The 16,918-nt window shown below is 55.5% G+C and overlaps 1 protein-coding gene across 5 annotated transcripts in view; it reads left to right on the forward strand.

The window, feature by feature from the left end:
• The window catches only part of MYO18B (myosin XVIIIB), a 220,050-nt gene that overhangs the window by 54,054 nt on the left and 149,078 nt on the right, over positions 1–16,918 (forward strand). For all 5 annotated transcript variants that reach the window (XM_081282762.1, XM_081282764.1, XM_081282765.1 and 2 more), the window contains exons 13-16: positions 7,385–7,558; positions 10,299–10,389; positions 12,352–12,544; positions 15,331–15,411. In XM_081282762.1, coding sequence (XP_081138888.1) covers positions 7,385–7,558; positions 10,299–10,389; positions 12,352–12,544; positions 15,331–15,411 — 539 coding nt within the window. The remainder of the gene's footprint in view (positions 1–7,384; positions 7,559–10,298; positions 10,390–12,351; positions 12,545–15,330; positions 15,412–16,918) is intronic.

The raw sequence follows: 16,918 nt of genomic DNA on the forward strand, positions 1-16,918 counted from the left end.
AGGTGGATTTGACATCAGAACCACAGCTCCACCCCTTCCTGTGTTCCCCCATTTCCTTCTCCCACTTGCACAACTTTCTCCTTTGTTCTCTCTGTTCAAATCCCACTCGGGCTCTTGGTGACAAATGGCTGTGGGCAGGTGACTCTCAGGCGATTACCCTGCGTTGCCTGGTAGGTGGGGCTCTCTCAGCTCAGGTTCAGCTAGGCCAGAGCTTCCCCTCCCCGGACATCACAGGATATGTTTTCAAGGCTCTGAGAAGTCCTGCGGCGTTGAGACCCTGCCACCCATGCCAGTGACCAGTGGAGGTGATGCAGGGACCATTCATTGTCCCCTCCAGACACTGGGAACATTCTGGAGGATGACCACTGTGGCACACGTTTTAATCTCTGGCCCCCTTCTGGGTGGCCACCCTGTCCAGCTCTACATCCCCGTTCCTACCCAGGGGTCATTGACCTGGTCCTGCTCTTGAGAGGTTGACCCCTGAGCCCCACCCCCAGACCCTCTGGGTATTTTATTTAGAGACAGGGTCTCCCTGAGTTGCTTAGGGCCTCACTGTTGTTGACGCTGGCTTTAACCCACGATCCTCCTGCCTTAGCCTCCGGAGTTGCTGGGATGACAGGTGTGTGCCACCGTGCCTGTCTTTTCCAAATCTTGGAGGAGCCTGGAAGGGAAGTGACCTGGGCCATCCTTGGTGACAGCCACCCATTCATCCACAGATCCCTTCATTTCATTGCTCACTCTACAGAGGTTTGTTGAGCCTTCCTGATGTCAGGTTGATCCAGGATCTGGGGAGGCAGCCAGGACTGTTCGGTGGGTTTGAGGTGATTAAGCGACACATGTTTGAGAAAGAACCACCAATCAGGCGCTGACACAACTCCTGTCAATCAGCAGGGTCTCCTGGCCACTCCTGGACCTTAGCCAGCCCCCCCACCATCCTCAGTGGGCCTGTCCCAACCCTCTCTTCCTGCCCTGAGCCCAATGAAAATTCCAGTCCAGTGGAGCCCCACCTTCTCCTGAGACCCTCTCCCCCTGCTGGGCTGTGCTGGCAGGGCACATCTCGGACACACCTGGGAGTGTCCCCCTTCTGTCTGCAGGGGTCAGAGAGCCCTCTCCCTTGCTGGTCTTCTTTTCAGAAACAGCAACTGTGGATATCCGTCATGACTGTGTCCAGGAAGGCCACTGCTGTGGGACGTTGGGGACCCTATTTTAGAGAGCAGCGGTGGAGGGTGAGGGGACAGGAATACCCACCTAGAAAGTTCCTTCCTATTCACTTTGCTTTCAGTCCCCAGCTGGGGACAAGATCATCTTGTTCGGTGGTAATGACCTGGGAGGCCTCTGGCGTTACCTGCTAATCTCCCTGACAGAGAGAACGGAAGGACGGCAGGCGCAGGTGACAGATGTAATTAGAATCTAATGACATTTTGGTGCTTGCGTTGTATTTATTTCTACATTCTCTTGCGACAGGTGATAATGGATTCTCATTTAAGGTATCACAGTAACATTTCATTTTACAATGTATTCATTTAAGTGAAGGAGATAAGTGAGTCCCTATTTTAAAAAAATGTCTGTTGGGTCATCAGGTTAGGGAACCCCGCTTCAAGATGGCATTCGAAGGACTGGTTTGGTTAAAGGAGGTTAGTGGCTTTCTGCTATTCTGGTGACATCTCTGAGTCAGTTTTCACACTCTAGGACTCTTGGGAAGATTTAATAGTTACGATGTGTCAAAATGCATCCTACTGTCAGAGTGACTAATGAGAGCAGATTTAAAAATTGGAAAAAAATGAAAAAAGATCTAATAGTAATAATAACTAATTGTGGCTGATACATGTCCAGCTTTCCCATGTGCTGCTCAGAACACTCTAGCACGTGCTCTGCAGCTCCAAACGGGAGCTAAGTGGAAAGGCCATGTTAAATAGGAGACATAGGAACATAGGTCCTTCTTGCCCCCATCACCAACACCACCACCTACACCATCATCACCATCACCACCACCACCACCTACACCATCATCACCATCACCATCACCATCACCATCACCATCACCACCATCACCACCATCACCACCACCACCACCACCATCACCATCACCATCACCACCATCACCACCACCACCACCACCATCACCATCACCACCACCACCATCACCACCACCATCACCACCACCACCATCACCATCACCATCACCACCACCATCATCACCACCACCAACATCACCACCATCACCACCATCATCACCATCAACACTGTTGGGAGTCGCCCTGGCTCCAAAGACTAACTTCCCCATCCCCCAAGAAGAGCTGTCCAATGGTGAGCCCTGCTGGCTCTCATGATCCTTACCCACCAATCACACTAGCCCTGATGACTCACCTGATCCTTTCCCACCAATCAAAAAGCACCCCATGCCAACTGTCAGACCACCCCTGGCTCTATAAATATGCAGAGCTGCCTCAATAAACGGGCATTTTCTCCGACGGCAAGCCTTGATGGTTCTTTCATTGGTGCCGCAACCCGGGAGGGGGAATGCCTCGCTGCTCGAGGGCCCCATCTCAAGGCTTGCCGTCCTGGTCCACTCTTTCGAGTGCTGCTCACAACACTGGCTCTTCAGTAGGTGACTTCCCCTATTGGGTATCCAACTTTAGACGGGCTACACAGGGGCTTTGACTGTGATTGTCCGACAAATCTCTGACTCCCAATCTGGAGGAGAGAACGCACCCCACACGACCTTCACGGTCACTGTGGACTCTCTGGAGCCTGGTTCATGAGTGGGAGGTCCTGAGGGGTGGAAGAACAGGTACCCCCCCTCTCTGCCCCCTCTCTTTAACTACCCTTGTCCCTCTCCTGGCCTAAATAAACTGAAAAGCTTGGTGCCAGGTGGTTTGTGATTTCTGGCCATTCTGGGCCTGCCGGCTGGACTCTTGGGTGACAACTCGACCGTCCTCCTGGCCCCGACTCTCCTGAGTCCTATTGGTTGAGCTCTCCTTGTGGGGACGCCTGTGAGGAGGCTCATCCAATTCTGTTCCGGTCCGGACCCTTCCCACCTTCCCATTTCCTTCTTAGGGACCATTATGGGGGCCTCTTCTTCCCCCCGTACAGACTCCCCCATAAAATGTCTCCTGGCTAAACTGGATTGGCTATCCCTCACTCCTGATAGAAATCCCAAGGTTCTCATGAAATTCTGCACACAAGATTGGCCTTTGATAAGGCCAATCAGAATTAGACAAAGTCAGTGGCCACCAGGAGGATCCCTAGATCCCGCAATTCTCAGAGTTCTGTTTAACTTCTGTGAGTGCTCGAAAAAGTGGAAGGAGATCCTCTATGTTGAGGCTTTTTCTCTTCTTCGTTCTCCCTGACCTATGCTCTTACCTCAATGACCCTACTGACCCTCCTTTTGATCTGGCAGATGAGCCCCCTCCCTACCGACCTCCCCTGTTGGCTCCCCCTGCTCCCCCTGACACTTTAGTCCCCCCCAAACTAGGTCCCACTCCCTAGTCCCACAAACCATGACCCCCTTAAGAGAGGTTGCTGGACCTGAGGGCATTATCCGCGTACATGTCCCATCTCTATGAATGACCTCACGCCACTCGAGCGAAGGTTGGGCTCATTCACCACAGATCCCACCACTTACATAAGAGAGTTTCAATGGGTCCTCCAGGCTCATAGCCTCACTCACCATGATATATACATGTTATTGGCTAATACTCTCCTTCCTGAGGAACATACCAGAGTCTGGGAACTTGCCAGAGCCCATGTGGATGAAACTCACCAGTTAATCCCAATCACCCTCCGGGGTCACTTGCTGTCCCAGATCAAACCCCTGACTGGGATTATAATACACAAGCTGGCATACAGAGTAGGGACCGATTCTCCACATGTATTATGGCTGGGCTCAAAAAGGCTGTCAATTTCCAAAAATTACAGGAGATTCTTCAAAACCAGAGGAGACCCATCAGAATTTCTGGATCGGCTTACGAAAGCCCTTCAGCAGTATACTAACCTAGATCCCGAAACCCCAGATGGCCGTCATGCCCTTATGACATATTTCCTCTCTCAGAGCTACCCCGACATCCGGGCCAAACTAAAAAAGCTCGAACAAGGCCCTGCCACCCCCGAGACTGAAATCTTGGCAGTAGCCTTTAAGGGTTTTCACAACCGGGATGAGGAAATCGAGCACCGCAAGCACAGGGCCGAACACGATAAATTTCAAATGCTCGCCCAGGTGCTGCAGGGTGCTTCCTCGGGTTGTCGCCCATCACTGAAAACCCCCCGGGTGCCTGCTTCAAGTGTGGCAAGGAGGGACATTGGGCCAAGGCATGCCCCGCACCATGCACTCCACATAACCCATGCCCTAAATGTCAACAACAAGGTCATTGGGGCTGTGACTGTCCGAGATCCCATCACCACCACCACCACTATCATCACCACTACTATCATCACCATCATCACCATCACCACCATCACAATCACTGTCACTACCACCATCATCACCACCATCACCATCATAATCACCATCACCATCATCATCATCACCATCACCACCACCATCACCACATCACCATCATCACCATCACTACCATCACAATCACCATCATCACCACCACCATCACCACCACCATAACCACCACCAATACCACCACCATCACTAACACTATCACCACCATCATCACCACCACCATCACCATCACCACCATCACCATCATCACCACCACCATCACCATCACCACCATCACCATCACCATCATCACCATCATCACCATCACCACCATCACCACCACCATCACCACCACCATCAGCACCATCACTATCATCACCATTACCATCACCACCATCACCATCATCACCATCACCATCATCACCACCACCATCACCATCATCACCACCACCATCATCACCATCACCATCACCATCATCACCATCACCACCATCACCACCACCATCACCACCACCATCAGCACCACCACTATCATCACCATCATCACCACATCATCACCATCACCACCATCACAATCACTGTCACTACCACCATCATCACCACCATCACCACATCATCACCATCACCATCATCATCACCACCACCATCACCACCACCATCACCACCACCATCACCACCACCATCAGCACCACCACTATCATCACCATCATCACCACATCATCACCATCACCACCATCACAATCACTGTCACTACCACCATCATCACCACCATCACCACATCATCACCATCACCATCATCATCACCACCACCATCACCACCACCATCACCAACACTATCACCACCATCATCACCACCACCATCACCATCATCATCACCACCACCATCACCACCACCATCACCATCATCATCACCACCACCATCACCATCACCACCATCACCACCATCACCACCACCATCACCACCATCACCATCATCACCATCATCATCACCATCACCACCATCACCACCATCACCACCACCATCACCACCACCATCACCATCACCACCACCATCACCATCACCACCACCATCACCACCACCATCAGCACCACCACCATCTCCATCACCATCACCATCACCATCACCATCACCATCAGCACCACCACCATCACCACCACCATCACCACCATCACCATCACCATCAGCACCACCACCATCACCATCATCATCTTCTTCATCATTTTGAAGTGGCAGGACTTCTTGATTTGCCACATTTTCCCTCTGAGTGTGAGTGTCATCTTCTATCAAGTGAAGCTTAACTCTAAAATAAGGATCATAAAAATGACCCTTTTGTGGTGACCAGTGCTGAGTAATTGGTGTGCTGGAAGACCCCGGGACTCAGTGTTACCTGTGACACCTTCAGTGACGGGTGGTGCTGAAGTCTTTGATGAAACCTTCCTTCTAGATCCCCAGTCCCCAAGGCTGTCTCTTCAGGACGTCTTTCTGAAGAACAGGTCCTCTGTGAGCCCCTGGGTTGGACAGGGACCCTCTATGGGCAGCTGTTATTCTTATTTTAAGGAAGGAGACACATTTGGGAGCAGATAGGAGCTGGGAGAGCATTTTTAAAGGATGGCACTGATATTGATTTTAGTAAATCATTTAATTTTATTTTGATTACAAAATTAGTCCACAGCCTGTCTAACAAACCTGGAAACCCTGAATCTCCTTAGCCAGTTATGATTTAATATGTGGCCACATTTACTTTTTTATTATTGTGGCAGCAGCTTAGGATGATTGATAGCAGCGGTTTGGAGTGATTAACTTTGCCATCATCCTCAGGTAGTTCTCTACTCTGCTTTTCACTTAACATTCAACAGTGGACATTATTCACATTGTCTCTGTTGCCGATTCTGGATGGCCTTATTACCCCATAGCATGGCTCGCCACCGCTTCTTCAGCTCCATCTAATTTCCCCCTCCCCTGATGGGCTCTAGACACCCTGGCTTTCCTGGTGTCTCCCCAACACACCATGCTCATTTCTACCCCAGGGCCTTTGTACCACCCGCACTACCTATAAAGCACTTCCCTGGTTCTGTATGTGGCCGGCTCCTTCTTACCATTCACAGCCCAGTTCCATATGTCTCCCTGTGGCCATCCCAAATGGATAATGACTCCCTCGGTCTCTCTTTCTCTCACCACCCATTTAGTTTCTCCTTGCAGGGGGTGTGTGTGATAATTTTATCATCTGAGGTCATCCTGTCCGAGTGTCTGTCTTGTTTATCTATTTGTCTCCCTGCTCCTTGTCCACTCCTTCTACGGACTGTGTGCTCTGTGAGGACGTCCCTATCTATTGTGTCTGTCATTGATCTCCCTGTGGTCAACATAGGTCTGTCACATAGTAGGAGCTCAATAAATAAGCACTGGAGAGACGGGTGGCTGGATGTATGGCTGGGTGGAGGGTGGCAGGGGGCTGAGGCTGGGTGAATGGGTGGATGATGAGTGTGTGGGGAAGGGGACACATCATTGTTTACCTACCACAACCCAATTCCATACTCACAGTGCCTCCCCTTGATTTGTTTTTTTGGGGAGGTGTACTGGGGACCACATCCAGGGACCCCCGACCACTGAGCCACATCCCCAGCCCTGTTCTGTGTTTAAGAGACAGGGTCTCACCGAGTTGCTTAGGGTCTTAAATTGCTGAGGCTGGCTCTGAACTCACGGTCCTCTTGCCTCAGCCTCCCGAGCCTTGAGGAAGTGAACCGGGCAATGGGGAGGAAATAGGCCAGGCCTGCCTTTGGGGAAAGCTGACCCTGATCTGGAGACTACACCCTGGGGGGCCAGGTGGGGCCCTTGTTTGGGGTCCTCCCAGTGGGTTCCTGGAGGTGGAGAGGTGGCAAGGCTCTCTGTGGGCTCTGAGGTGTCCAGCTTCCTCGTGCCTGGACTCAGGCCATGGTGTCCCCCTTGTCCCCGTGCAGTGGGCCGGAAGCAGTTCATGCGTTTCGAGTGGGCGAACCACGCAGCCGCGGCCCTGGGCTGTGAGTTCGAGGAGCTGAACACAGCCACCTTCAAGCACCACCTGCGGCAGATCATCGAGCAAGTGACGTCCAGGCCCAGGCCACGGGGACTCGAGGAGGAGGAGGCCAGCCCAGGTACCATGCTGTCACCTCTGTGGGTGTTCAGGGTGTCCTCTGGCCCACCACTGGGCATGCACAGCCTTCTTTCATTGGCTCATCAAGAAATATCGAAGTCCCCCTCTGTGTCCCTGTGCCAGGAGCAGGAGTGGCAGGCTCCCACCCGGGCAGTGCCTAGCTCTGCCCAGCGACCATGAGGCTGCCATGTCCTGGGAGTGGCCCGGGCTGGGGCGGGGACACTGGGGGCAGCGCCAAGGGGCCATGCATTCCTCTGGATGTCACAGGAGTTGAGCCCTCGCTGTGAAGGGGGAAGTGGCCTTTCTCTGTGGAACAGAGGCCAGGCTGGCACTGCTGGGCCTGGGGTAGAGGAGAGGGCCTGGGAACTGGGGTTTTACTCTCAGCCACCAGCAGCTCCGAGCGGCGGGCAGGGCCGGTGTGCCGACTCCCTCTGTACAAAGCTCAGCCCGGGGAAGGTTGGGGGTGTGTGGGACAAGGGAGCTGGTGACAGTCACGGGGCGAGAGGGGACACGTGGTGGAGAGGGGACACAGCGCAGAGGCTGAGGCCAGTTTACTAGCTGGGGTGACAGCAGGAACCCTAGAGGAAAGGGAGGGACCGAGGACGCCTTCCGCGATGGCCAGGCGGGACGGTGCTTTTCCCTGGTGCGGGGAGAAGCGGAGGCCAGCGCTCTGCAGCTGCAGGGCTGAGGCTGTGGAGCCCGGGGTCTGCAGCTCTGCCCACCAGACGCCCTCCTGCAGACGGGGAACGAAGGCGGCCTTGGGGCTCTCAGTCCAGGGGCCCCTGAGGACCCTCTAGGGGCAGCTCTCCTCAGGACAGTGGCAGTCCCCTGGATCCTTGCACAGATGCACAGCCCATAAAGGCACCTGGATGTGCAAAACACACACACACACACACACACACACACACACGCACACACGCTGCTTGGCCAGCCTGAGCCGACCTCTCAGGCCGTCTTCAGGGTGGACGCGGAGCAGGTGGGGGGAGGGGGGGCTGCGGCTTTGGAGAGATGCTGGGAGGCTGTGGGTTGCCTAGCAACCGCCCAGGGAGAGGTGGAGGGGAGGAGGGTGGGCAGCGCTGGGGGCTGCTGGACAAGCAGAGCGGCCCCCCGGCACCCACAAATGCAGATGTGGAAGCCATGGCTTGAATTCTGCGGTGGGTGCGCGTACTCCAGGGTTAGGGCATGTCGTCCCCACGCCCAGCTCTGCCCTCTTCCCCACTCTGACCCAGGCGGCTGTTTTAACTGTGCGCGCCCAGGTGTGTGGGTTGAAGGGCCATCGAGCCCTCCCTTCCTCCTGAGGGTCACAGGAGGAGTCTTCCCCCTCTCCATCCATGTTCCTCCACACCTAGCCCCAAGCCGGGCTGTGCCTGAGCCCACTGCGGGCCTCACAGACCGTGGCTCTCTGCGGGCGCTCAAGGTATCTCCAGAAAGTGATTCTCAGCAGCAGGGGGAAAGACCCGGGCACCAAGATATCTTTGTTTCTCAGAATGTATCATTAGGAGAAAAAAGCCCAGGAGTGAAATGACTAAGTCCCCCAGTATATAACAGGTGACAGTTACTGAAATAAAAATTGCCCAATTTCCCTCCAGAAAATAGCAGACATTCATCACGTTTCTACTACATGCAAGGTACGGAGGATTTAAAGGCCAAAAAAACTCAAGAGACAGTCCCTGACTTCAGGGCGCTACCTTTGCTGGGGCACGAGGGGGTCCTCTCATAGGAGAGACACAGGTTTAAAATCACCACACGAGTAAAGACTATGCCATAGTTTGTGTAGTAAAAGCAGGACAGAGCTGGTGGCAGTCAAGGAAGGCTTCCTTGAGGAGGTGACTGGGTTAGTCAGTTTTCTGTTACTATAGCAAAATACCTGAGCTAATGGAAGTAAAAAGAGGAAAGGTTTATTTTGGCTTACAGTTCTGAAGGGCTTGATTTGTGGTCCTTTGGTCTCATTGCGTTTGGGCCTGTGATGGGGCAGCAGGTCCACTATCCCGTTCAAGGGTATGTCCCTTAGTAGGGTGTGGCAGCCCATGCCTCCATCTCAGCAACTTGGGAGGTTGAGACAGAAGGATCATAAATTTGAGGCCAGTCTGGGCAACTTAGGGAGGTCCTGTCTGAAGATAAAAATCAGGAAGGACTGGGGATGTGGCTCAGTGGTAGAGTAACCAAAGTGCAGCAGTAAACAAAACAAAATGAAATAAAAGTGAGGCCCCCAAGCGCATGGCCTAGTGACCTGGAGCCTCCCAGTAGGCCGCGCCCTCAGAGGCCCCGTCCCAAAGGCCCCGCCCCGAAGGCCCCGCCCCCGAAGGCCCCGTCCCAAAGGCCCCGCCCCCGAAGGCCCCGCCCCCGAAGGCCCCGCCCCCGAAGACCCCGCCCCCGAAGACCCCGCCTTCCCCCGCTGGCACCAGGGCTGGGACCCCACCCCCTCCCACAGCCACCAGGGCTGGGACCCCACCTGTCACAGGTGGCCCTGGGGTGGTTCTGGGTCCCACCCCCAGCAGTGCCGTCCACGTGGAGCACTGGGGTCACCTGGGGCAGCTTGGAGAGCCGGAGGGCAGGCGGCGCGAGACCCTGGAGTGCTCATAAATCACCTGGACCTTGTCCCAGGAGCTGGCGCTATTTCCACAGTGGCGCTGGGGAGGGGTATTTTCCAAGTCAAGCGACCCCTGCTGTCCTGTGGCAATGTCCTCGGCCCTGAAAGGTGGTGACAGTGGCCTGCCACCCCGTCCTCTTTCTGACTCCAGGGCTCAAGATGACGGGCGTGGAGTGCGTGGAGGGCATGGCCGGCGGCCTGTACCAGGAGCTCTTTGCGGCCGTCGTCTCGCTCATCAACAGGTACGTGGCCTTTGCTGGGGCACCGGGAGCTCCTGCAGGAGGCAGGTTCGCCGAGGGGCATTTCTGAGCTGGCCGGAGGGTTGCTAGGGTCGGCAGTGCTGGGTTCGCATTCCACCGAGGCCCCCTGCAGGCTGTGTGACTTTGGCCAGTCCCCTTCCCTCTCTGACTTCCCTTTTCACATCTGTAAAATAGGTCTATTCCCCAGGGGCATCAGAGGATTCAGGGAAACCAACAAGGAATTTTAGTTGTTGGCTGTAAAAATTCCAATCAGAAAAGCACATTGGCTGGGGGCGGTGGCGCACACCTGTCATCCCAGGGGCTCGGGAGGCTGAGGCAGGAGGATCGAGAGTTCAAAGCCAGCCTCAGCCACAGCGAGGCCCTAAGCAACTCAGTGAGACCCTGTCTCTAAATAAAACACAGAACAGGGCTGGGGACGGGGCTCAGTGGTCAAGGGCCTCAAGTTCAATCCCTGGAATCCCCCCACCACAAAAGAAAACAAAAAGCATGTTGGCGGCAGTGGACGTGGACAGTGCCCCAGCCTGTCCTGGGATCCCTGGGCCTGTCCAGCAGGGCTGAGGGAGAGCAGGCCAGGGGAGGAAGCCCAGAGAGCCTCAGGAATCCTGGTGCAGGGACGAGGTTGCATGTGGCAACAGAGTTACGGGGACCTCCAGGTTGTCACAGCCACGGTACCAACTTCCCCAGCCGCTGAGGCAGTCACTGCCATCTGGACCCCAGACTCGAGTGGCTGGAGGTGCTTAGAGAGAGGATGGGAGGGGAGGTGACCGCGGGCAGGGAAAGGCCCCAGCCAGCCAGGGCGCGGCTTGGCCTGGTTCTGGAGCTCACATCTGTGAGGTGGGTGTCCTGAGCCTGCCCGCGCCTGGGAGGACCATCCTCATCTCCACCCACGTCCATGGTGGCTGCTCTCACGGGCCCCGCCTTGCAGGTGGAAAACCTCAGCAGGGAGAAGGGAGAGCTGAGGCTCAGGGTCCCCCAAGCCCATCCTACTAATGGTGATGATAGCAAATGGCCCCCGCCGAGCTCGGCACCCTGCAAAGGCCAGCTCCCAACCGTGGACAGGTGATCACAGTCCTCCCTGCAGCCCTCTCCTCATGAACCCTGTCACAGAGGAGCGGCTGAGGCTCAGAGAGGTTGGGCACCTGTCCCAGGACACACAGCCCATCCTTGCAGAGCGAGGGTGGACACCCACGTGATGGCTCCGGTCTCTTCCTCCTGCATTTTGATGTGAGCAAACCCCGCTCTGTCCGCCCTGGCAGACACACCAGGAGGTCCAAGGGGACAGCTTGAAAGAACCCTCACTAATGCCCTCAAGGGGTGAGTTCTTCTGTTTCGGTGTGCCCCTGGGGAAAGAGGGACGCTCTGGTCTTGATGTTGTTGCCTGCTTTCTGGGTGGCCTCCAGCTAGTCGGTTCTGCACCCCGGGCTGGTGGAGAAGTAAGTCACAGTCCCTGGAAACTCATTGTCCCTGTGCATCACCAGGGTTTTTTTTTTTTGTTTTTGTTTTTTTTTTTAATTTTGGCACCAGGGACTGAACCCACAGGAGCCTGACCACTGAGCCACCTTCCAGCCCGTTTTATTTTTTATTTAGAAACAGGTCTTGCTAAGTTGCTTAAGGTCTCGCGGAGTTGCTGAGGCTGGCCTTGAACTTGCGATATGGGATATGCTTTCTACTCTCTCCTTTCATCCTTGTGATCAACCTCCCTCCTCCCACCACTCTTTAATGGTTGAAGAAACCCATGCTCAGAGAGGTTAAGCCACTCCCCAAGGTCACACAGCCTAGAAGTGGTGAGCTTGGTTTTGAAACCAGGTCTGCTGGATCTCCAAACCTGCCGAGCCTGCTGCTGCAGCCTCAGTTTCTCAGTCTCTGCGATGGGGCGGCAGGAAGCTTGGACCAGCAGCTTCTCAGAATCTTTGTAGTCTCAGGGCCTCTCTCTCCACTCTCCAGATCCTTCTCCTCCCACCACCTCTCCATGGCATCCATTATGGTGGTGGACTCCCCGGGCTTTCAGAACCCCCGGCATCAGGGCAAGGACCGGGCGGCCACCTTTGAGGAGCTGTGTCATAATTACGCCCAGGAGCGTCTGCAGCTGCTCTTCCACCAGCGCACCTTCGAGTCCACGCTGGAGCGACTCCGAGAGGTGGGGCTCGGCAGGGGAGGGGGGGCGGCCCCTGCAGCGCCTGCAGCCCTGTCTGTCTGTGGGGCCGGCCAGTGCCGCAGCCCTTCCTCCCGGCCTGGCCTCGGGGCCTCCGCTGCTCCCTGTCCTCCACAGCCTGGTCTCCACCCGGAGCCTCCACCCTCCAGCCCCGGCACACCAGGAACGTGGGCTTCGCCGGCCTCGTTCCCAAAGTTCTCCCCCCACCCCCGCCCCAGCCACTCCCCCCAGTCCTCACGTGCTGGCCCTGGCGCACCCCCCACAGGCCCTATGCGCCACTCTGCGCCACTAGGTGACAATTCCCAGCCCAGTGGGCGGTGCCCGTGCCCGTAGGCCAGCAGCTCCCCTCCTGGGGGACTTGGCTGAATGGCACGGGAGGACCCAGATCACCCGTGGCACAGGTGTTGCCGAGTCCCTCAAGTCCTTCCACCGTGAAGAAAAAGGAGTGAAGACATTTACCCGAGTCCCTGATACTGGCTCTGAACAAGGGGCCTGCGATCATCTCCTCGCCTTCCCGGGGCCTGGAAGTCCAAGGTCCAGGGCAGGCGAGTCTAACTCTCTGGCTAGGGCTGCCCTCGGCCTCCCGGTGGCCGTGAAGTCTGTAAGGAAGGACCCTGTCCCCACATGGCGGGAGGTAGAGGGCAGAGAGCCAGATGCAGGGGATACCCCTTTTATAAGGTTTAGGCCCCAAAGGAGCCCTCCTGGCCTCATCCCCTCATAGAGGCCCACCTGTGGTACTGTCACCGTGTCACATTGGCCACTGCGTTTCAACACCCGTATTTTGGAGGGGGCGCCTTCAACACAGAAAAGCACAGAAGGACACAGCGTCCAGCCGTGAATTCTTCCAGATGCACATTTTCCTGGGCCCCTCCCCCAGGGGACAATGGGAACATGGCAGGACCCCCGATGGCGATCTCTACTCCTTCCTTCTCTGAGGGTGACCAGTTTGTCTCCGATATGTGGCTCACGGCAGGATATTAGAAACACCCGTCCAATGCCCTCACGGGACTATAGCCTTGGGAAGGATGGCCCTGTCTGAGGCTGGAGCCCCGCGGGGCCACAGGAAAGCAAGCAGGAGTTTGGAGAAGTCTCGATGAAGGGTATTAATGGGGTCCGGTGGTAATTCTGTCACTTATTGGCTGTGTGGCCTTAGAAAAGTCGCTCACCCTTTCTGGTCCTTAATTCCTTCACATGGAAAAGTGAGATGATAACACTCCTCTGCCGTGACCCTTTGCCACAATAAGAGGCATAAGAACTGCCGCTGATGACAGCAGCCTTTGGAGACCCAGAGGTCTCTGAGTTGGGTGGCTCTTCTGCTCTTGACTGGGTTATTATTATTCTTTGTTTTGGTGCCAGGAACATATGGTTAAGAATCCAGTGGTGCTTAACCCCTGAGCCCCATACTCAGCCCTTTTTAATATTTTTATTTAGAGACAGGGTCTCCTTGAGTAGCTTAGGGTCTTGCTGAGTGCTGAGGCTGACTCTGAACTCACGATCCTCCTGTCTCAGCCTCCTAAGCCGCTGGGATGACAGGCGGGTGCCATTGCTCCCAGCTTGGGTGGCTGTGAGCTGTGATCAGATATAGTTGGTGGGTGCCCCCCTGGACGGTCTTCACTGAGCCCTCTTGTATGTCTGGGGGACTGTTGGCCATGAACTGAGACCTGTCCCTGCTCCCTGAGGGCCTCACCTCCAGCAGGCCTGCCCAGCGAGGTCATGGTGTTGGAGAGAGGTCCCCGCCTGTGAGCCAATGGGCACGGGGCCCCCTGAGACCAGCTTGGAGCTGACTCCAGGTCACGACGGCTGTATTTGGTGGGTCACACGGAGTCTAAGGAAGAGCGCTGATTCCTCTTGAGAAGAAAGCTGCACATCAGTCTGCAGAGACCTTGAACCAGGCAGGGACACAGAAATCAAAACACAAAAGGCAAACCACTGTTGCCGCACCCCTTCAGTGGCTGTTTGGAATATCTATTGAAGCAACGTGGAGAGTGCCGGTCCATGTTAGGCTTTCCATATGTGGTAACAATGAGATTTTTCCCACACTGCTTCACTTATTTCTCATTATCAAAATCGTGCATGTGCCTTATTTTAAAGAACCCTAGGAAATGCATAGATCCATAAAGAAACAAGAAATACGATTTCCTTTAGCTTCTCCACCCAGAGGTGACCCTTTACCGTGGGCTGTCATTGAGACTCATCGGAGTCTAAATTTTTTATACAGTTTTCTCTGCAAATTTCTGACCCTTCTGGGCGTGTGATCTTGCTGTCCACTTGCATTCTATTTCCTCATCCCATTTACAGATTTTTAGTAAATGTGCATTTCAGTGGTCACGTCTGTTTCTTTATTAACATTCCTTTTGACACCTGGGTGATTTCGAGGTGAGGATACAAACAATACTGTGTTGGACATTTGTGCCCAGCCCTGTCTGAGTATCTAGTTACTGCTTTTGGGTTTTTTTGTTTGTTTGTTTTATTTTGTTTTGGTACGAGGGATTGAACTCGGGGGCCCTCGACCACTGAGCCCTGTCCCCAGCCCTATTCTGCATTTTATTTAGAGACAGGGTCTCACTGAGCTGCTTAGGGCCTCACTGTGGTTGAGGCTGCTTTGAACTCTTGATCCTCCTGCCTCAGCGTCCTGAGCCGCTGGATCATGCACCACTGCACCCAACAATACAATTTTTTAAAATAATTGTTTATATAAGAAGCTGAAGCAACGTCCTCACTTCCTTTTCTGAGAACTTTCTGCCCCAACTTCTGCCTCCTGTGGCCTGTAGGAAGGTGTTCCTGTGAAGTTCGACCTCCCGGAGTCTTCCCCAGCGACAACGGTGGCCGTTGTGGATCAGAAGCCCTCCCAGGTAACAAGGGACCCCGCCACCAAGGCGGTCAGAGGTGACCAGCAGGTTGGAGCCTTCAGGCTGCTGGTTCTCCACACCACCTGCACCTGGCACCCCCCCCCTCCCGGGGTGCTGGGACACTGAGGCCCGGGAGCCGCCCCAGCGTCTGTGCTGATGGCCCGGGTGTGATCCAGATGACAGAGATGGAAAGGTGCTGCGGCCGGGGACCCTGCTCAGCTGTGTGTCTGACCCTGGCCTGGAGGGGCTCAGAGGGGGAGCTCGGAGTCCCTCAGCTCTCTGTTCAGACAGAGGAGCTGGCCCGGCAGAGACTAGGCCCTGGGGAATGAAGAGTGGGTGGAGCACCCTTAGGACACACGGGGTGCTCCACCTGCCTCCTCCCATCCAAACCCGCTGTGCTCCCTGATCTGTGTTGGCCCGCCCGGTCCTGGGCTCAGACCCTTTGATTGACATCTTTCTCCTTTACCTTGGGATGGGACCCGGCTCAGGCTCAGGAACCCTCCTGCCTTGGTCCTGACCTTGGTGACCTTGGGCACACCATGCACCTCTCTGAGCCTCTGTTTTCTCATCTCCAGAATGAGAATGGTTCCTTCTGCGTGTCACTGAGCTATGGCACTGGAAGCACCAGGCACGGGGGACGTGTTGGGGACGTCCTGCCTGTGGCCCCTCTCCTGCCAGGGACACTGCAGGCTGCCCTTTTCCCCATGCCTTGTCCCCTAGGTCCAGGGTGGTTTCCAAGCTGTCCTGTGGGCCACAGCGGGCTGAGCCTCTCACCTCCAGGCCCTTCCCTCGTATGCCCAGGCCGTGGCCACCATGCTGCGCTGCTCAGTTCCCCTCCCCACCCAGCTACCTCACCTCGCCCTCTCCTTAGAGGGGCCCAGGAGACAGCTCAACAGTGCGGGATGGGAAGGGCAGTGTGTCCCCTGGGGCCACTGGGCTGTGACTTAGAGTGGCTGCCTTCTGAGGATGGGCCAGCTGTCCATTTCAACCCCAAAGAAGGTGGCCAAAGGCTGGTAGCACACACCTGTCACCCCAGCAGCTCTGGAGGCCGTGTCAGGAGGATCCCAAATTCAAAACCAGCCTCGGAAACCTAGCGAGGCCCTGAGCAAATCAGCGAGACCCTGTCTCTAAATAAAATACAGAAAGGGCCGGGGACGGGGCTCAGTGGCTAAGTACCCTGGGCTCCATCCAGGTACCATCCTCCCCGCCAAAAGAAGAGGAAGGGGCCAAGGTGAAGGCCCGGGATCCCCGGGGTCCAGCTGTAGCCGTGCCTGGGACTCCCCGTGTGGTCCTGGGGTGTGGCTCTGAGGGCTGTGGGCCAGGGTTTCCCAGCCAGGTGGCGCCCCGTCCTGCTGGGCCTGTGTGCACCGTACTCCCCAGCCTTAGCCCTGACAGCTTTGCATCCTGGGAAGCCCCTGGGTCCTGGGCCCTCGGGGTGGCTGGCCACTGTCCACAGCCCACACCGTTTTTGGTCATAGCCTCTCCTGTGGGCCTCGGCTAAGCCCATGAA

This window comes from Spermophilus citellus (assembly GCF_964194105.1).
Source record: "Spermophilus citellus genome assembly, chromosome: 3".
In the NCBI taxonomy this organism is placed as follows: domain Eukaryota; kingdom Metazoa; phylum Chordata; class Mammalia; order Rodentia; family Sciuridae; genus Spermophilus; species Spermophilus citellus.